The sequence below is a fragment of the Martes martes genome, assembly GCF_963455335.1.
Source record: "Martes martes genome assembly, chromosome: 1".
Lineage (NCBI taxonomy): Eukaryota > Metazoa > Chordata > Mammalia > Carnivora > Mustelidae > Martes > Martes martes.
In genome coordinates, this window is record NC_137888.1 from 198994623 (window position 1) to 199015769 (window position 21147).

Below are 21147 nucleotides of genomic sequence, written 5' to 3' on the forward strand. Positions count from 1 at the left end.
TATTTTTGCATAGATTATGGAATGTTGTTTAAAGCACTACTGCCTCAAAAAAACTCAGCAACTGTGCTGTGTTCATGGGGGTACAAAGCTGAATGGCCGGAGGAAAACGTTTGTTTCCAACAGCTTTAGGGATTTTGCTTGAATATGGAGAACAGTCTGATATATGTACTTCCACTATGTAATCACAGACAGAGATAAGCATAGTCATTTTTTCCCCAGCAAATGTCAAAGCCATGTTCTCTCTTCGTGTGTATACCCACAGGAACAACTGTCTCAAGTCCTTGATGCCATGTTTGAAAGGACAGTCAAAGCTGATGAGCATGTCATCGACCAAGGAGATGATGGAGATAACTTCTATGTCATAGAACGGTAGGAGATGGAGCTTTGCAGATGTGTGGCTGCCCTTAATGAGATTCATAATGCAGGGCACGTACCTGCGCTTTGTTCAGCCCAGAGAGGGCTTAGGACCAGGTGTGCAAGCTTCTTAAAGCTTGTCCCTCTCCTCACTCATATGTGAAATTTAATAAACAGAGGATCATAGAGGAAGAGAAGAAAAAATAAAACAAGACAAAATCATAGAGGGAGATAAAACATAAGAGACTCTTAATCACAGGAATCAAACAGGGTTGCTGGAAGGGAAGGGGGTTGGGGGATGGGGTAACTGGGTGATGGACATTAAGGGAGGGCATGTGATGTATTGAGCACTGGGTATTATATAAGACTGATGAATCATTGACCTCTACCTCTGAAACCATAATACATTATATATTAATTAATTGAATTTAAATAAAAATAAGTTTTAAAAAGGGGAAAAAAGAGTGGGGTGCTTAACTGAGCCACCCAGGCACCCCAAGAACTTCTCTTAATAAAAAGATTTCAAGGAGCGCCTGGGTGACTCAGTGGGTTAAAGCCTCTGCCTTCAGCTCAGGTCATGATCCCAGGGTCCTGGGATCGAGTCCCGCATTGGGCTCCCAGCTCCACGGGGAGTCTGCTTCTCCCTCTGACCCTCTCCTCTCTCATGCTCTCTCTCACTGTCTCTCTCTCAAATAAATAAATAAAATCTTAAAAAAAAAAAAGAGGAGTCTCCTTTACAACTAGGCAAGATGTGCTTTATAATTATTTGCCAGTGTTCGGGAAGCCATTTTGCTATATTGTCATCTGGATCTTTCAGTCCCAGCCTAATTTTACACATGAATACACTGCCTTAGCTCTGTTCCAGGTGTAAGCCATGTTGGGAGGCATGAAATATATGGGTTTGACCTGCTGGCCTTAGTATGTCGTAAGTTCTTGAGCTGTTACTGTTGTCTTGGGGGCTCCTTCTGACCCCCTCTCAAACCTGAAAGGAACCACCCCCACCAGATTACCTCCTATAGAATGCCTAGAAATGGCATCACTGGTAAAGGGTCTCTTTGAGGAATTTTTTTTTTTAAGATTTTATTTATTTATTTGACAGACAGAGATTACAAGTAGGCGGGGAGGGGGGTTGGAGCAGGCTCCCTTCTGAGCAGAGAGCCTGATGTGGGGCTCCATCCCAGGACTCTGGGATTATGACCTGAGCTGAAGGCAGAGGCTTTAACCCACTGAGCCACCCAGGCTCCCCAAGGAATTTGTTATATATTGTTAATTATCTTGCAGAAACATTGATGTATTTAAGTTTGCCTCAGTGATTATTGAGAGTGCCTGTTTCTCTAAATGTTTGTCAGTTCTGAATATTATTCTTTAGCAGTCATTACCAGTCAATAGGTACCTTTTGGTTGCTTTGTTTCATCTGTTCTCTATCCTAGTTTTCAACAAACTACAAAAGACCCATACAGTCATTTGAATCCCTTCAGGAAAAACATTTGACATAATTAAACACCTTTTCAATGTAAAAACTCTCAGCAAACTAGGAATAGATGTGGTTTTTCACCAATCAGATTAAAGGAATTTTTTTTTTTTAAACCTATGGCTAACATCATAGTTAATAGTGAAAGAGCAACCGTTTTCCCCTTAAAATCAAGAACAAGACAAGGATATCTGCTCTTATTACTTCTATTCAGTATTGTACTGTAGGTCCTGGCCAGTGCAATAACGCAATGAAAAAAGGAGAAGAAAAAAGAGGCAGGAAGAGGGAGGGCATATAGATTGCAAAAGAAAAACTGAGATTATCTTTGTTTGCTGATGACATGATCCTCCCTAGAAAATCCCAAGCTACAAAAAAGCTGTTAGAACTGATATGTGAGTTTGGCGAGGTCACAGAATACAAAGTCAAAATGCAAAATCTCTTATATTTCTCTATACCAGCAAAAATCTTTTGGAAGTTGCCTGTTTTATATCATATGTACCTTCTATTTCTGAACTACCTGCCAGGTCTAAAATTTGTTATTAGAAATAATAAATGAAGTTATTTCTTGTTACACTTCCAGGGGAACCTATGATATTTTAGTAACAAAAGATAATCAAACTCGCTCTGTCGGTCAGTATGACAACCGTGGCAGTTTTGGAGAACTTGCTCTGATGTACAACACCCCGAGAGCTGCTACTATTGTCGCCACTTCGGAAGGCTCCCTTTGGGGACTGGTGAGTTAGAGAAATGATTCCCCTTGTGTGGCATGGTATTAATTCCCCTTACTTCAAGGTTTTCTGTCCTTGGGCTGTTGGTTCACACTATATAGCCAGTGCTCTGAAGGACATTGTGAAACATCCTGTACCAGTGTGTTTTTCCATTTCTCTAAAATGATTTGTCAACAAACCATTTACTCCAAATTACAGGGAAAAGACTGGGTCTTATGACTTTGTAGTCATGTTGGTTCTTATTATGCTTTGTTTGTTTTTATCAAACAGGTAGAGACAAAGGGGATAATTCTCTATACAAGAGGCAGCCTAGAAAAATAATTATCATGGAAAGCTATGCAAACAGTGTTTGCCATCTCTAGCTGTCCCAGGAGTAACTTTTCTCTTTGGCCAGCCATCCACTTGTGCATTGGTCCATGCCAATATCCAATAGGTTTAGATGACTAGAAAGGCTGATGGCCATATTCCAGAAAAGAGAACTTTCCTAGAGTGCCTATGGCACAGCACTGCTTTGATGTCTTTCCTCTGTTATCTGTGGTCTACCTTGCTTCCTTTTGCATCAAGCTTTCAGAATCTATAACTGTCTTCCTTCTAAAATAAAATAATTAACCTCTTGTACAAATTCCAAATTTCACTTTTAAGATACTAACATCTGTGATAATTTGTTTCCATTTACTTTACAAGCAGAATTAAATGTATACCATAGCATTATCAGTATAGTTCCTCAAATGAAATCATACTTTAAAAACATAATAGAGCACTTTCTTGTGGTATATTGATGTAGAACTAAGAATGTCTTGCGAAATGAGTGATAGAATGGCTCTAGAACAGATCACGCACTTGGGGACCTAGTGATTGAAAAACTGAAGGATGGAGCACCTGGGTGGCTCAGTTGGTTGACCGTCCAGCTCTTGATTTTGGCTCGGGTCATGATCTCAGAGCTGTGAGGTCAGGCTCCACACCTTGCTTAAGGTCCTCTCTTTCCCTCTTCCTCTGCCCTCCCAGCCCCTCAATTGCATGTTTGCTCACTTTCCATCTATCTCTCAGTCTCTCAAAAAATGAAAAAAAAAAAAAACCCTCAAGGATAGATCATAGATCAATAAGTAATGGGGGAAAATAAACCCAGTTTTAAAATGTATTGATGGCAGGGCACCTGACCGGCTCAGTTAGTAGAACATGTGACTCTTGATCTCAAAGTTTTAAGTTGTTTTTTTTTTTAAAGATTTTATTTCTTTACCTGACAGAGGGAGAGATCACAAGTAGGCAGAGAGGCAGGCAGAGAGAGGGGGAAGCAGGCTCCCTCTTGAGCAGAGAGCCCGATGCGGGACTCGATCCCAGGACCCTGGGATCATGACCCGAGCTGAAGGCAGAGGCTTTAACCCCCTGAGCCACCCAGGTGCCCCTCAAGGTTTTAAGTTTGAGCTCCACCTTGGGCATGAAGCCAACTAAAAAAAAAATGTATTGATGACAACTCCTGGTCCAGGTCAAGACGAAAGAGCCCCATTCCTCAGTAGTTTTCTCTTTTATTATTTTTATATTTTTATATATTTTTAAAAGATTTTATTTATTTATTTGACAGAGATCACAAGTAGGCAGAGATGCAGGCAGAGAGAGAGAGGCGGAAGCAGGCTCCCCGCCAAGCAGAGAGCCAGATGCGGGCTTGATCCCAGGACCCTGAGATCATGACCTGAGCCGAAGACAGAGGCTTTAACCCACTGAGCCACCCAGGCGCCCCTAGTTTTCTCTTTTAAAACTAAAAAAGTCCAGGTATCATACAACAAACACACTTAGGAAGACCCTGGAAGATGGACAGGAGAAGGTAGAGTGGCTAGGGATCTTGGTGACTTAAAGAAGGACAAGGGAGTGAGACCCAGATGGCGTTCTGGAAAAGCCTACAACCTAAATCCACCAACCAATTACAGACAAAAACGAACCCAAGAAAACCCTGACCCCTTTAGCTAAAGGACCAGAAAAAGGGCAGCCTAGCAAAACAGATTATATCACCCTATTCCAGCCAAATACCAAAAGAAAAACTGCTTCTTCCTCCCCACAGTGTCACTGGGGCTAGCAGCAAGCTGAATTTACGGCCTCACCCAGCAGCAAAGAGGCAAAATGAGATGCTATGTAGTGTCACTAGTTGGCAGTCCACTTTCCCTGCAGGGTTGTGTCAGTGGGGTCCAGAGGGGAGCTGAACATTCACTACCACATGTTCATGCACACTATACCTAATAGAGTGCCTGCAAAAGAAGATTAAATTGGATACGTAATTTCACAACATTATACCCCAAACCACTTGTTGGGGCGCCTGGGTAGCTCAGTTGGTTAAGGGCTGCCTTTAGCTTAGGTCATCATCCTGGGGCCCTGGGATCAAGCCCCCCTTATCAGGCTTCCTGCTCAGTGGGAGCCTACTTCTCCTTCTCCTTCATCTTCTGCCCTCCCTGTCCCCCACTCATGCTCTCTCTTGCTTGCTCTCTCTCAAATAAATAAATAAAATCTTAAAAAAAGAAAGAAAGAAAATCTCTTGTTATACAAAGAACAAGGAAATTCTCAACCTGAGTGAGAAAAGACCATCAACAGATGCCAATACCGAGATGACACAGATATTACAATTAACTGACAAGGGTTTAAAACAATTACCATATACCCAATAACATAAGCCATCAACAAGCAATTATGGACACACTTGAAAAAAAATGAAGAAAAAATAGAAGTTCTCAATGAAGAAATAGAAAACAGAAAGAAGATCCAATTGGGAAATTTTAGAACTAGAAAATATAATAACCAAAATAAAAACTCACTGAATGGGCTCAATATCAGAATGACTGTGAGAGAGGGAAAAAAAAAATCTGTGAACTTGAAGGTAAAACAACAGAAATTACCTAGTCTGGACAACAGAAAGAAAACAGACTGAAGTGAAGTGAACAGAGTGTGTGAGATAATAACAAAAGATATAATGTTTCTTTTTTTTTAAATTTTTATTTTTTTAATATTTCATATCAGTAGACTTCCAGGAGAGGAGCAAGAGTATAGAACTAAAAGATTCTTCAAGGAAATAATAGTTGAAAACTTCCCAGTTTTGGTGAAAGATAATAAACCTACAGATTGAAAAAGCTGAGTGAACTCCAAATTGTATAAACACAAAGAAGTCTATGCCGAGACACATAATCAAACTTCAGAAAACTAGACAGGAAAAATTTTGAAAGCCACTAGAGAGAAAAAAATGTGTTACCTCTAAGGGAACAACAGTTTGAATGATACCAGATTTCCCGGCCATGGAGGCCAGAAAGAAGTGGTATAGCATTTTTCAATGTTGGAAAAAAAAAAAAAAAAGAACTATCAGCTCTGAATTCTATACCTGGTGAGAATATCCTGCAGGGATGAAGATATTCTCAGATCAAAGAAAACTTTGTTACCAGAAGGCCTACTGGTAACAGTAAAAATGGCAAAAGGAAGTTCTTCAGAAAGGAAGTGATAAAATAAGGAAATTTGGAACATGAAGAATGGAGAAAGAACAACAGAAAAAGTAAGCTATGGGGAGATATAAAAGACTGTTATCTTGAGTTTTCTAAATTGTATTACATGCTTAAAGCAAAATTATTGTCTGATGTGGTTCTCATTGTATATAGAGGAAATATTTAAGACAGTTATGGTCTAAAGTGGGGCGTAGAGGGGCCCAAATGGAAGTAAAGCTTCTACATTTTATTCCAGCTACTAAAATGTTGACATCAGTAGATCATGATAAAGTTACATATATAAATATAATACCTAGAGCAACCACTAGGGATATAGTCAAAAGTTCTATAAATCAAAATTCTAAAAAGTTTATTCCCATAAGAATACAGGAGAATGAAATGGAGGAACAACAAACAGGAGGAGCAGCAGAAAACATATAGTAAAGTGGTAGACTTAAGTCCTCCTATATGAATAATTACTGTAAATATAATGACAACTAAATGACAGTGACAAGTCACATGGATTTGTTTAGATGATCCAACTCTGTTCTGTCTGCACCAAACTCACTCAAACATAATAACATAGGTTGAAAGGAAAAAGATAGAATTATATATATGCCATACAAACATTAACCAGAAGAAAGCAGGACTAATTATATTAATATCAGATAAGATAGACTTCATAGCAAAAAAAGTTACCAGGGACGAAGAAGAACATTACATAATAGTGAAAGGGTTAATCTACCAAGAAGATATAGCAGCCCTCAATACGTATACGGGAAACAACAGAGCTTCAGAATATGGGAAAAACGGTTAGAACTGAAACAAGAAGTAGACAAATCCACAGTTACAGTTGTGGACTTTAACACTCATCTCTCAAGAGTTGGTGGAACAATTAGAAAAGCAGGAAGGTTATAAGAAGAACTTAACCACACCGTCAGCCAAACAGATCTAACTGAAGTTGTAGAAAACTCCATACCACAGTAGAGTACCCACTCTTTTCAAGCCCATGGAACATTCACCAAGATAGACCCCCTCCTGGATATAAAATAAAGCTTAACAAATTTAAAAGAATTGCAATCAGACAGTGTGTTCTCTAACCACAATGGAATAAATCCAGAAATCAGTAACAGAGAGGTAACAGGAAAATCTCCAAACACTTGGAAATTAAGTAGCACATTCCTAAAGAATCTAAGTCAGGGGTGCCTGGGCGGCTCAGTGGGTTAAAGCCTCTGCCTTTGGCTCAGGTCATGATCCCAGGGTCCTGGGATTGAACCCTGCATCAGGTTCTCTGCTCAGCAAGGAACCTGCTTCCTCCTCTCTCTCTCTGCCTGCCTCTCTGCCTACTTGTGATCTCTGTCAAATAAATAAATAAAATTTTAAAAAAAAGAATCTTTAAGTCAAAGAGGAAGTCACAATAGAATTGTTTTTTTAACAAATTGGACTGTAAAGCCATCTGCCCCATAGTTGGGGTATGAGAATTCAATAGACATAAGAGGCAGCTCCCTTGGGGTCTGACAAAGGGTAGGGGCTTACAGAATGACGACACACCCTCTCTATGGTTACGGTACTGCGTATCGCCATTCTCTTCCAGAAGTCTCCTCTCCTGAGATCCCTGCCTTGTGTTTCTGCTTCCTAACCCTATGCTTTGCAGTCTTTTCTTCCTTTCCCTACTGTCTTAAGCATCCTGTCAAGATGCCCTTCTGACCTCTGCTTTTCTCCTGCTTTGTTCATGTGCTTTATAGCCCAGACCCTCTCAGAAGCTTTAGTACCACGTCCAGGACAGTGACTCCTGGAGGGTCCTCCTTAGCCTGACTTCTTGTACCTTCCAAGGCCTGGGGAATGCCTTCGGAGGCCAAAGTAGGGAGGACTTGGAGTTGTCACTTGAGTTTGTCCAGTTGGATTCTACATTCCTCCTCTTCCTGGGGGCCGACGCCACCGTGACCATTACACTCAGTCTCTGCTCCCATTCTCTTGCGAAAGTGAAAGTCAGTAGAAACTGTCTGAGGAAACGCTTGCAACCGCAGGAAAGCGTAGTATCCCTTTTCTCTTTTGAACTTCGGGCTGCATGCTCCACTCTGAACACGTGCTGCCTGAAGGAGCCATTCTCTCACAGTGGGAGTTTCCTCTTCACAGCTTCCCTGGAAGCTCCCTGAAAGCCAGGTTAGTGTCTGGAGCTCTTGCATGCCCTCCACAGCCGTGGGAGCTGGCCGCGCACAGCGTGAGAGCTCTGGGTAGGGCGGAATTGTGCACAGAAGGGGTTGGAACGTGAATGAATAAGTCACTTTGAGAGATACCAGTTGTTTTCTCGTCGGCTAGAAATAGTTTGCTGTTGCAGTTGTAGCAATCTTTGTGACACTGTAAGGGGATTTTTAAAATATTTTTTGACAGTGCCTACTCAAATAGAAGGAAGAGAACTTTATAATTCCCATTTTCTCACTTTTAATTGTCCTCTTTCCATAGCACTCATGCCTAGATTGGCCCAGAGAACATGCAGAAATTGAATTCTAAGGATAATGGAATAATATTCCAAAGTATAACAGTAACGTTTTAAATGATACATCCCTAACCTTGGACTTTAAAAAAGTGGTAGTAAATCTTGCAGCCCGTTAGAGCAGAGATCCAATGGCTCTTCTCAAGCAGACAGATAGAGAAGAAATGTGCTGGAGGGCAGATGATCCGTCCAGCAGTTAGAGGGCTGGAGTCTGCCGTAGCTCATGGTAGGAGTGTAGCGTGTAGTTAAGTGACTTTTCTTGTAAGGCAGATGAAACATGGTATGGGCTAGGGGCTGGGGACTCTGGAAGTAATAGAATATAAACCAGTGAAACCCATTTGGACATCTTAACTCAGTTGTCTTCTATGTGATTTCTCTACCCCCCCACCACCCCATCACAGAGAATACTAAAATAGCAAATTTATGGTTAAACATGTCCTTACTGTGCTATGTTTCATTCAGCCAGCCTTGAGGATTTCATTATGTGCTTTCAAAGGAAAAAAACAAAACAAAACAAAACACCTTTCCACTCCTGACAGCCTGAGGTGGACAAAAGGTACAATTAACTTAGATATAAGAAACCTAAAACTAAGCAATTAACATTCTCCCGGCTGTGTGTCCCTCTCCACACATGTGTACACATACTTGAGAGGAGCCTCACTGTAGCTGTGGTCAGCTCTCTCCTGATCTGAATCCGTGGCTTGCTGGGGTCAAGGGACCTTTCACATTCCCACCTTCCATCCTGAGTTTCTTCCCCTCTCTTTCCATTAATTTAAATTCTCCCCCTCCTTCAGGTACCTGCAAATTTATATTTTTTAAAAACTATATTAAAATTTTAAAAATGTATATGTTTATATATAATTTATATATATAATATTTGTTTGTTTGTTTGCTTAGGGCTTGAACTCATGACCCTGAGATCAAGACCTGAGCTGAGATTAAGAGTTGGATGCTTAATCAACTGAGCCACCCAGGCGGCCCACCAGAATTTATATTTTTGCAACAAAAATATCCTTGATCACTCCAGCCTACTGTGATCTCTCTCCCTCCCTCCTCAGAATTCTCGTGGCGCTTACTCTTCTTGTCTTAATCGTTCACCTAGGACATTTCATATGCTGTTTGTAGATTTTTTATTCCCATATATTTTATATTGTCTCCCTGTTAAGGGCAAGAGCCCTTTGATTGTTTTTTCTCTTTTTTTCCGAAGATGCATCTTTTCACATTGAACAGTGACCGTGAGCTTGCAAGTGTTTGGGAGTTTTGTATTTTGTATTCTGTTCATGACCCATAGGTGGCACTCGTGGAATACTAGATAGTGAGCAATTACACAGTGGACATCTGTCTGACACAGGCTACCAGTCTTTCTCTTCCAGTGGTGACTCAGATTAAAATGTCATTAAACACTCATTTGGCCCAGTACATTCCATAGTCCTCTAATTTTTGCTCTCATCCAGTTAATTAAACCATAGATGTTTTCTTACAGAGGCATTTACCAGAATTTTCATGTTCTTTCTTGTAGGACCGTGTGACTTTTAGAAGAATCATAGTGAAAAACAATGCAAAAAAGAGAAGGATGTTTGAATCATTTATTGAGTCCGTGCCCCTCCTTAAATCACTAGAGGTAAAGTGTATTTGAATAAGAGTCTGTTTATGGAGATTTAAGATTTAAAACTATTAAATTTTCATATTGGACTATTCTAACCCATTTCTGTGTTGTTTAGATATTGTGATTTTCAGTTGAGGTCTTTTCCTTGTAGTTTATGGGTATGTCCATTGTTTCAGGTGTCAGAACGAATGAAGATTGTGGATGTAATAGGAGAGAAGGTCTATAAGGATGGAGAGCGCATAATCACGCAGGTGAGCAGGTCCCTGTGCAGCTCCTTCCCTGAGAATCACCTCCTGAAGGACGGATACACCTCTTGTCCTCTCACTTTGGTGGGAGCTCATGTTGTCAGCTGTTGGGGCACACTTCCTACAGAGTCCTCTGAAGCCCATTGACGTTCATCTCGTGGACACATGCACATCTCTTGCCTCCATTTCCCTTTCGCTGGTTTCTGATATTTGTTCTTTTGAACATCATTCTCTTCTAACCCTTGAGTAAGCTTTATCCATTGGTGCTAAAGCCTGGAGAAGGTCTAATGGTTGTGCCCTTTACCTTCTATGTTTGGAACAAAGGTGCCCCCTTAGCTAATCCAGCATAAGCCAGGGTTTTCAGTCTTTAGTGATTGACCAGATTTCTAAATTGTCTTTTTTTTTTTTAAGATTTTATTTATTTAACACAGAGAGAGGTCACAAGTAGGCAGAGAGACAGGCAGAGAGAGAGGAGGAAGCAGGCTTCCCGTCAAACAGAAAGCCCGATGCGGGGCTCGATCCCAGGACCCCGAGATCATGACCTGAGCCGAAGGCAGAGGCTTAACCCACTGAGTCACCCAGGCACCCCATCTAAGTTGTCTTTAATGTTTCCTTTGTGCCTTTCTCTCATGTTATTTTTGGGTGCTGTAAGGATCACCACAAAGTGGCCTGGGTCATTGTGAGTATTGTGTAATAATTTTCCTTATCTACTGTGCTTGCGTCTTTAATTATATGTAATTAAAGGTGTAAACTTCTCTGCCTATGGTTCTGGCAAGAACACTGGCAAGACACCTGGTTGGTTTGGGTTGGGTAATGTTTCCATCATGAACCCAGAGCTGGGGCTTGGAGGAGAAAAGACTCAGATTGGTCAAACCTAAGTCCTGAGCCCACCCCTAGGGCCAGTGGGTGGAGTTGGCCCAACCAGCCCTACAAGGACTAATTCAGGCTTCTTATCACAGAAGGAGAGAGAAAAACTCCCAGAGAAAAAGGACTAACAAAAAAACTGTGAGTGGCATCTCTAAATGCCTTTGTTTCCTAGGTACCCCTATTGTTAATAATTTCTTCAGTTTGAAATTTCAGTTAGAAATATATATATATATATTTTTTTTTAAAGATTTCATTTATTTATTTGACAGAGATCACAAGTAGGCAGAGAGGCAGGCAGAGAGAGGGGGGAAGCAGGCCTCCCGCCAAGCAGAGAGCCTGATGTGGGGCTCGACCCCAAGATCCTGAGATCATGACCTGAGCCGAAGGCAGAGGCTTTAACCCACTGAGCCACCCAGGTGCCCCGTGTTACAGTATATTTTACATAAAATAAAATCACCAAGTATACAATTCTGGAGTTTTATAGCCATCCCTACAATCACAGAATCATAGTATAGGGCATTTCCATCACCCCAAGAAGTTCCCTCATAGTCAGTCCACTGCTCCACCCCTTAACTCTTGGAAACTACTGATTTGTTTTTTTGTTTTTTTGTTTGTTTTTTAAGATTTTATTTATTTATTTGACAGAGATCACAAGTAGGCGGAGAGGCAGGCAGAGAGAGAGGAGGAAGCAGGCTCCCTGCTGAGCAGAGAGCCCGATGTGGGGCTCGATCCCAGGATGCTGGGATCAGGACCTGAGCTAAAGGCAGAGGCTTAACCCACTGAGCCACCCAGGCGCCCCTACTGATTTGTTTTTAACACTACAAAAATTCCTTTTCTAGAATTTCATATGAATGAAATCGTAGCGCATGTAGTCTTTTGTGTCTGACTTCTTTCTCTTAGCATGATGTTTTTGAGATGTTTTTCATGTTGTATGTGTTAGCGGATAGTTCCTTTTTATTGCTGAATACTATTTCACTGTATGGATGTAACCGTAATTTATCTTTCCACTCATCAGTTGAGGGACATTTGAAGTCTTTCCAGTTTGGGGCAATTATGAATACAGCTGCATTGAACATTCTCACACAAGTCTTTGTGTGGACAGATGTTTTTGTGGAATTGCTGAGTCATGGGAAATGTATGGCTAACAAACTGCCAAGCTGTTTTTAAAAATGGCTCTACCATTTTGCATTTCCCAGCAATGTACTAGAATCCCAGTTGTTCTGCACCCTCGTCAACATTTAGTATCAACAGTCATTTTAATTTCAGCCATTCTAGTGGGTAGGAAGTGGTAATTCATTTTGGTTTTCATTTGCATTTGCCTAACGTCTAATGATGTTGAGCATCTTTTTCCTGTGGCTGCTTGCCATCCACATGTTTTTTTGATGAAATTGCTGCAGATCTTTTGCCGTATTTACAATTAGGTAATTTGGCTTCTTATTATTGAATTGTAAGAGTTCTTTATGTGTTCTGACTACAAATCATTTATCAGACATATGATTGGCAAATATTTTTTCCAATCTGTGGCTGTAGCTATGGTTGGTCTCTTCATTTTCTTTTCTCTTTTTTAAAAAATTTTAAAAGATTCTATTTTATTTAAGAGAGAAGGAGAGAGCAGGAGCAGGGGGAGGGGCAGAGGGAGAAGAAGACTCCCCGCTGAGTAGGGATCCTGATGCAGGGCTTGATCCCAGGACCCCAGGAAAATGACCTGAGCCGGAGGCAGACTCTTAACCAACTAAGCCACCCAGGTGCCCCATTTTCTTTTCTTTTTTAACTATTTTTTCCCAAACTTTTGTTTAAATTCTAGTTAGTTAACATACAGTGTAATATTGGTTTCAAGAGTAGAACTTAGTGACTCATCACTTACTTATAAGACCCAGTGCTCATCATAACAAGTGCCCTCCTTAATCCCCATCACCCATGTAGCCCATCCCCTACCCACCTCTCTTGTCCCTTCACTTTTTTTTTTTTAAAGAAATTTTTTTATTTGACACAGAGAGAGAGAGAGAGAGAGAGGGAATACAAGCAGGGGGAGTGGGAGAGGAAGAAGAAGGCTTCCTGTTGAGCAGGGAGCCCTGTGTGGGGCTTGACCCCACTAGGATCATGACCTGAGCCGAAGGCAGATGCCTAATGACAGCCACCCAGGCACCTCATACCTTTACTTTCTTAATAGTAGCTTTTAAACATAAGTTTTTCATTTTGAAGAGTCTAGTTTATAATTTTTTTCCTCTTGTAGTTCATTTATTCTCATGCCCTATTTAAAAACTTTGCAAGGTCAATAAGACTTTCTCTTAGGACAGCACCATTAAATAAATATCATGTAAGATGCATATGTAATTTAAAATTTTTTAGCAGCCAAATTTTTTAAAAAGTGAACTTAATTCTAATAATATGATAGATGTATCTTTATCTTTAAATAATACCATTTCAACATCTAAGTGATATAAAAATTCAGTGATGAAATACTTTCCATCTTTTTTTTGGTACTCAGTCTCCAAAATTTGATGTGTATTTTATACTTAAAATACATCTAAATCTATAGAAGCCAACATTTCAAGTGCTCAGTAGCCACATGCTACTGTATTGAATAGGGCAGTTGTACATATTCCATAGTTTTAACTCATACATTTGGATCTGTGATTCCCCCCCTCCTTTTTTTTAAAGTATGCTCCATGGCTAACATGGGGCTTGAACTCATGACCCTGAGATCAAGAGTCACATGCTCTACTGACTGAGCCAGTCAGGTATCCCTGATCTGTGATCCATTTTGAGTTAATTTTTGTACATGGTGTAAAGTTTTTTACAGGGTTTTGCATATAGATGTCCAGTTGTTCCAGAGTCATTTGCTAAAAAGATTATCCTATCCAATTGCCTTGATAGTTGTATTGAAGAATTTTGGCTGTATGTTTTTGGGTCTATTTCTGGTCTCTGTTTTGTTCCATTGAAAATTGCACTGTTTTGATTATAAAAGCTTTTTATACTACGTCTTAAAATCAGATAGTTGAAGCCCTTCAATTTTTTTTTCTTCTTTTTCATAATTAGCTTGGCTATTCTGTGCTCTTTTCATTTCTGTATATTAGAACCAACATAACAATTTCTACCAAAAAAGCCTGCTGAGATTTGTTTTTTATTGGGAATATGTTGAATCTATAGGTCAGTTGGGGGAGGAATTGACATTGTAACAATAGTGAGTGTTTTGTGTCAGTCTCGGGCCATCAGTAGTGATGCTGTCAGCTAGGAATGCCTGGGGCACTCACCTACTCCTAGCAAGCCCCCACAGACATTTCTCCAGAGCCAGTGTTATGGCTGGACCAGCCCTTGTGGTTCTTATTATGACTACAAGACTTACCTCAGCAACAATCATGAGGGAACTTTGAAAAAAACAGGTTTATTACTCATGGATCCTAGAGGGTACATAGCACATCCAGAGCCACACAGTGAGGTCACAGAGTGAGGTGGGGGACCTGGAATTTTCTGTCTTTATTGGGGATGAGGGTGGAGTCCCCAGGGTTTGGCAGGTTCATTCTTTATTGGCGAATTTAAAATATCAGAGCAGGAATTAGGGTATGAAAAGAGAAAAGTGGGGTCACTCAACTGGTCAGTTTTCTGTGTTTCCCAGGGCTTTCTAAAAGGGAAACTTAATAGGTGGGAGTAGCCTGGCTCTTTCTCTAGTTGTATAGCTGGCAATGTGTTTATTCAAGATGGGTGTCTTTGAAGTGGTTGCCTCAGTAATCAAAAGTTTGATGTTAGTCATTTACATTATAATCAAAAAAGCTTATTGTCAGATGCATACACTGTTCACGAACATAGATATCTATAAGAGGTTTTTTTTTTTTTAAGATTTTATTTATTTATTTGACATAGAGGGAAATAGTGAGAGAGGGAACACAAGTAGGGGGAGTGAGAGAGGGAGAAGCAGGCTTCCCACCAAGCAGGGAGCCCGATGTGGGACTCGATCCCAGGACCCTGGGATCATGACCCAAGCCGAAGGCAGATGCTTCACTGACTGAGCCACCCAGGCGCCCCATCTATAAGTTTTTACATTTTTCTATATATTTTAATTTTCCTCTAATATTCTATATTTTCAAGTCTTACACATCTGTTAAATTTATACCTGGATCTGGGGCGCCTGGGTGGCTCATTCATTAACCATTTGCCTTCAGCTCAGGTCATGATCCCAGGGCCCTGGGATTGAGCCTGCATCCGGACTCCCTGCTCAGCAGGGAGTCTGCTTCTCCCTCTCCCACTCCCCCTGCTTGAGTTCCCTCTCTCACTGTTGTGTCTCCCTCTAAAAATAAATAAATTTAAAAATCTTAAAAAAAATTTATACCTAGATATTTCATACTTTTAACATTATTCTAGGTGGTTTTCCTTTTTTCATTTTTTAATTATTTATTGCTAGTGTATAAGAATACAGTTGAATTTTGCATATTGATCCTGCAGTATTTATAACCTTGCTAACCTCACTGATTTTAGTAGCTTTTTTTGTAGCTTCCTTGGGATTTTCTGTAGAGATGATTATTTTGTTTATGAACAAGGACAGTTTTACTTCTGTATGCCTTCTTTTTCATTTTTTGTTAAGATTTTTTATTTATTGGGACGCCTGGGTGGCTCAGTTGGTTAGGCGGCTGCTTTGGGTTCAGGTCATGATCCCAGCATCCTGGGATTGAGTCCCGCATCGGGCTCCTTGCTCAGCAGGGAGCCTGCTTCTCCCTCTGCCTCTGCCTGCCACTCTGTCTGCTTGTGCTCACTCTCTCTGACAAATAAATAAATAAAATCTTTAAAAAAAAAAAGATTTTTTATTTATTTATTCGACAGAGAGATCACAAGTAGGCAGAGAGGCAGGCAGAGAGAGAGGAAGGGAAGCAGGCTCCCTGCTGAGCAGAGAGCCCGATGCGAGGCTCAATCCCAGGACCCTGGGATCATGACCTGAGCCGAAGGCAGAGGCTCAACCCACTGAGCCACCTAGGCGCCCCACCTTCTTTTTCATTTTTAATTAATTTACCTTATTGCATTGGCTGGGTCCTCCAGTACAATATTGAATAGAAATGCTGCGAACAGATATCTTTGTCTTGTTACTGATCATGTTATTGATCTTAGGAGGAAAGCATTTAATTGTTCACCATTAAGTATAATGTAAACTGTAAGCTTCTTTCTAAATACCGTTAACTGGGTTAGGGAAGGGCCCTTCTCTTCCTGGTTTTCTCAGTTTTTATCATGAAAAGATGTTGAATTTTGTCAGATGCTTTTGCCGTTTTTATTGAGGTGCTCATATGGTGTTTTTTTTTTTAGTTGAAAATATGAAATACATTGCTTGACTTTTTTTTTTTTAAGATTTTATTTGTTTATTTGACAGAGAGAGAGCACAAGTAGGCAGAGAGGCAGAGGGGTGGGGGGGAAGCAGACTCCCCACTGAGCAGAGAGGCTGATGCAGGGCTCGATCCCAGGACCCTGGGATCATGACCTGAGCTGAAGGCAGAGGCTTAACCCACTGAGCCACCCAGGCTCCCCTGCTTGACTTTTTTTTTAAAAGATTTTATTTATTTATTTGACAGAGAGAGAGAGAGAGATCACAAGTAGGCAGAGAGGAAGGCAGAGAGAGGGGGAAGCAGGCTCACCGCTGAGCAGAGATCCCAATGCGGGGCTCGATCCCAGGACCCTGAGATTACAACCTGAGCTGAAGGCAGAGGCTTAACCCATTGAGCCACGCATGCATCCCTTTACTTTTTTTAATATTGATTGAATTTTGAATATTAAACCAAGCTTGCATCCTGGAGTGAGCCCTACTTGGTCATGATATATTATCTTTTATATTATGGGATTTAATTTTTTAAAATATTGGTTTTTCTTAATTTGAAGATGTAATTGACTTTATTAAATAATTACCTTATTAAGTAATAATAAATTAAGTGTTAATTTACTAAGTGAATTAGTAAATTCATCCCATCTAGCATGTAGTGGGTAACTCCCTTATTAAGGGTTTCTCTGTTTATAAAGGATGTTGGTCTGTAGTTTTCTCTCCTTGTGATGTCTTTTTTTTTTTTCTTTTTAAAGATTTTATTTATTTGACAGACAGAGATCACAAGTAGGCAGAGAGGCAGACAGAGAGGGAAGCAGGCTCCCTGCTCGGAGCTCAGTCCCAAGACCCTGGGATCATGACCTGAGCCGAAGGCTGAGGCTTTAACCCACTGAGCCACCCAGGCACCCCTCTCCTTGTGATCTCTTTGTCTGGTTTTGGTATCAACAACACCTCCAGATGATTTTAATGTTTGCTAAAGTTTGAAAACCACTGATACAGACTATTCCAAGACTGGTAATGCCCTTGCACTAAGAATACTTGGTGGAAATGTTTGAGAAGCACTTTCAAAGATTTTTAAGAGGAAGGATGACACTATGAGAATTGTATTCTCAAAGCATAGTTCTGGCATCAGTGAAAAATGAATTAACTTCAGCCTCATTGAGTAATGAAGAAGTGCAAATTAAAAACCACAGTGAGAAATATTTTTATACCTATTTGCTTGGCAAAAAGTAGGAATCTGAGAATTCCAAAATGCAGTAGGAAGTTTTATTCACCATTAATAGAATAACTTAGCTGAACCCCTTTTGAGAGAAATTTGTCCTTATCCTGGAAAGCTGAATTTATTCTATAATCCAGAAATTTATTTTCTAGGTATTTTCAGAGAAATACCCTTACACCTCAGAAGCTGTTCCAGCCTCATGAGTTCCTTCCTAGTCACAGCCCTCCTACCTCCCTTTCTGACCTTTATGGTAGTCATGTATTTCCTTTATAGTTTTGCCACTTAGGTATCCATCCTAAACAATATGGCCCCATCTTGCTATTTTTTTAAAAAATTTCTACATTGGAATTAGAAAGTAGTCTTTTACTTGCATCATCTTTCGCTCAGCATTCACCCACATTGTTGTGTGCAGCTGTAGGTTGTTGGTGTGCTGTACAGTGTGCCAGTGTGTGAATAAACTGCCTCCCACTGCTGATGGACATTAGGGATGTTTCTAGTTTTTAGCTGTTATGAACGAGGCTTCAGTGATTACATTGATTTGATTTTGAAATGTGAAAACAACCTTTTCTTGCTGAGATAAGATAAACCAACTTGGTCATTGTGTGGTATCCTTTTCATATGTTGATGAATCCAGTTTCTTAATATTTTGCTTAAGATTTCATGGCTATATTCCCAAGTGAGGCTGATCTGTAATTTTCTTTTCTTATAGCAACCTTGTCAGATTTTGATAGCAGGATGTTAGACTCATAATGTAAGCTGGTATTCTGTTCTCTTCCTATTATCTGAGGAGTTTGTATAAGACTAGAATTCCTTGGGGTGGCTCAGTCTGTTAAGCATGTGGTTTTGACTCAGGTCATGAACCCAGGTCCTGGGGTGGAGTCCCCCACTGGGCTTCCTGATCAGTGGGGAGTCTGCTTCTTCCTCTCCCTTTGCCTGTTGCTCCCCCTGCTTGTGCATGCTCGCTCTCTCTCTTTCTCTCTCTGTCAAATAAATAAAATCTTTAAAAAAAAAAAAAAGGCTAGAATTTCTTGGCTATCTTAAGGAACTTACTAGTGTTTCTTTTGTAGGAAGATTTTTGACAACAGATTAAATTATTTTAATTGTTAAAGTATTTATGCTTTCTCTTTCATCTTTGTCTAAAATTCAGTGTTATTGGCACAAAGCTTGGTCATAATGTTCCTATAAAACCTTTTATTTTTTTATTTTTGATTTAAATTTTACTTAGTTAACATACAGTGCATTATTAATTTCTGGAGTAGAATTCAGGGATTCATCACTTACATACAATCCCCAGTGCTCATCGCAAGTGCCCTCCTTCATGCCCATCCCCCATCTAGCCCATCTGCCCCCACCTCTCTCTCCATCAACTCTCTGTTCTCTTTCGTTAACAGTCTCTTACTGTTTATTTTCCTCTCTCCTTTCCTCCCACTCTTCCCAATATGTTCATCTGTTTTCTTTCTTAAATTCCACACATGAGTGAAGTCATATAGTATTTGTATTCCTCTTATTTCGCTTAGCATAATACACTTTAGCTCCATTCATGTTGTTGCAAATGGCAAGATATCATTATTTTTTCATGGCTAATATTCCTGTGTGTGTGTGTGTGTGTGTGTACCATATCTTCTTTATTCATTCATTGGTTGAACATTTGGGCTCTCTCCGTAGTTTGGCTCTTGTTGACAATGCTGCTATAAACATCGGGGTACATGTACCCCTTTGAATCTGTATTTTTATATCCCTTGGGTAAATACCTAGTAGTGCAATTGCTGGGTCATAGAGTGGTTCTATTTTTAACTTTTTGAGGAACCTCCAAAACTTCTCCAGAGTGGCTGCACCAATTTGGATTCCCACCAACAGTACAAGAGGGTTCCCCCTTTCTGCATCCTCGCCAACACCTGCTGGCTCTTGTGTTGTTATTTTTAGCCATTCTGACAGGTGTGAGGTGGTATCTCATCATGGTTTTGATTTCTATTTCCCTGATGATGAGTGATGTTGATCATCTCTTCATGTGTGTGTTGGCCATCTGGATGTCTTATTTAGAAAAGTGTCTATTCATGTCTTCTGCCCATTACTTAACTGGATTATTTGTTTTTTGGGTGTGATGTGTTTGATCAGTTCTTTATGGATTTTGGATGCTAACTCTTTGTCCCATGTATCTTCTCCCATTCCATAGGCTGCCTTCTAGTTTTGTTAATTGTTTCCCCATAACACCTTTTAAATATATACATCTAGAATGATGTTTCTATCTTCGTTCCTGATACTGTTGTTTGTACCTTTTTTTTTTTTTTTCTTGCTCAAGCTTGCAAGGGGCTTATCAATTCTTTCAGTCTTTTTGAAGAACCAGCTCTCGTCTCTCATCTTTTATTAATCCTATTGAATATTTCCTTTTCCATTACTTTCTGTCTTTATCTTATTTCCTTTCTTCTGCTTTGTTTTTGGTATTTTCCCCCCCAATTCTCTTGAGTTGGTTGCTTAGCTATTTACTTTCTAGCCTTTCTTCTTTTTCCATCATGGCATTTTAAAACTAGAAGCTTCGGGGCGCCTGGGTGGCTCAGTGGGTTAAGCCTCTGCCTTCAGCTCAGGTCATGATCTCTCAGGGTCCTGGGATCGAGCCCCACATCAGGCTCTCTGCTCAGTGGGGAGCCTGCGTCCCCCGTCTCTCTCTGCCTGCCTCACTGCCTACTAGTGATCTCTCTCTCTGTCAAAAAAATAAATAAAATCTTAAAAAAAAACAAAACAAAACTAGGAGCTTCCCCGAATCCCTAAAGATCAGTGGTGATGGTCAGCATTTAGAGATCACTGCCTGCAGTCCCTCTTTACAGTTGTGCTATGACTGCTGTGGCTCTTTAGTATATATGCTGCCGAAGCGAGCACAACTGCTGTGGCTCTTTAGCACCAACATGCCACTAGCCCCTTCCTGCAGCCCAGCTGTTCTTTACGTGTGATTGTGCCTGAGGGTGGGTGCCTCGCTTAGTGCAGGTGTCCATTTGGGGCCCAGATGCGACCAAAAGAACAGAAGCCACCGCCTGTTGCAGAGGCTGGTGGGATGCTAGTGTACATCTCAGCCTGTCTCTGGGTGTTCTCTAGACCATATGTGCTGGCAGGGGAGCCTCTGGCGAGCTGCCCCCTTCAGAGTTTCTCTTATTATAGCCTTACACATTTTTTACAAGGTTTTATTAATTAGTGAGAGAGAGAGAGCATGAGAACAGGGGTGGGGGGCAGAGAGAGCTAAGCAGACTCCCTGCTGAGCAGGGACTCTATCCTGGAACTTGATCCCGGGACTCCAGGATCATGACCTGAGCCAAACACAGACACTTAACCCACTAAGCTACCCAGGCGCCCCTCACTCCATAGACTATTTTCATCATTCATGGTTTTATTTTAAATTTTTCTTCTTAAATTGTTTGTAAACTAT

The 21147-nt window shown here is 40.6% G+C and overlaps 1 protein-coding gene across 2 annotated transcripts in view; it reads left to right on the plus strand.

The window, feature by feature from the left end:
- PRKAR2A (protein kinase cAMP-dependent type II regulatory subunit alpha) overlaps positions 1-21147 on the plus strand; it is a 148220-nt gene that overhangs the window by 80937 nt on the left and 46136 nt on the right. For both annotated transcript variants that reach the window (XM_080829099.1, XM_080829098.1), the window contains exons 5-8: positions 263-369; positions 2406-2559; positions 10019-10120; positions 10282-10356. In XM_080829099.1, coding sequence (XP_080685225.1) covers positions 263-369; positions 2406-2559; positions 10019-10120; positions 10282-10356 — 438 coding nt within the window. The remainder of the gene's footprint in view (positions 1-262; positions 370-2405; positions 2560-10018; positions 10121-10281; positions 10357-21147) is intronic.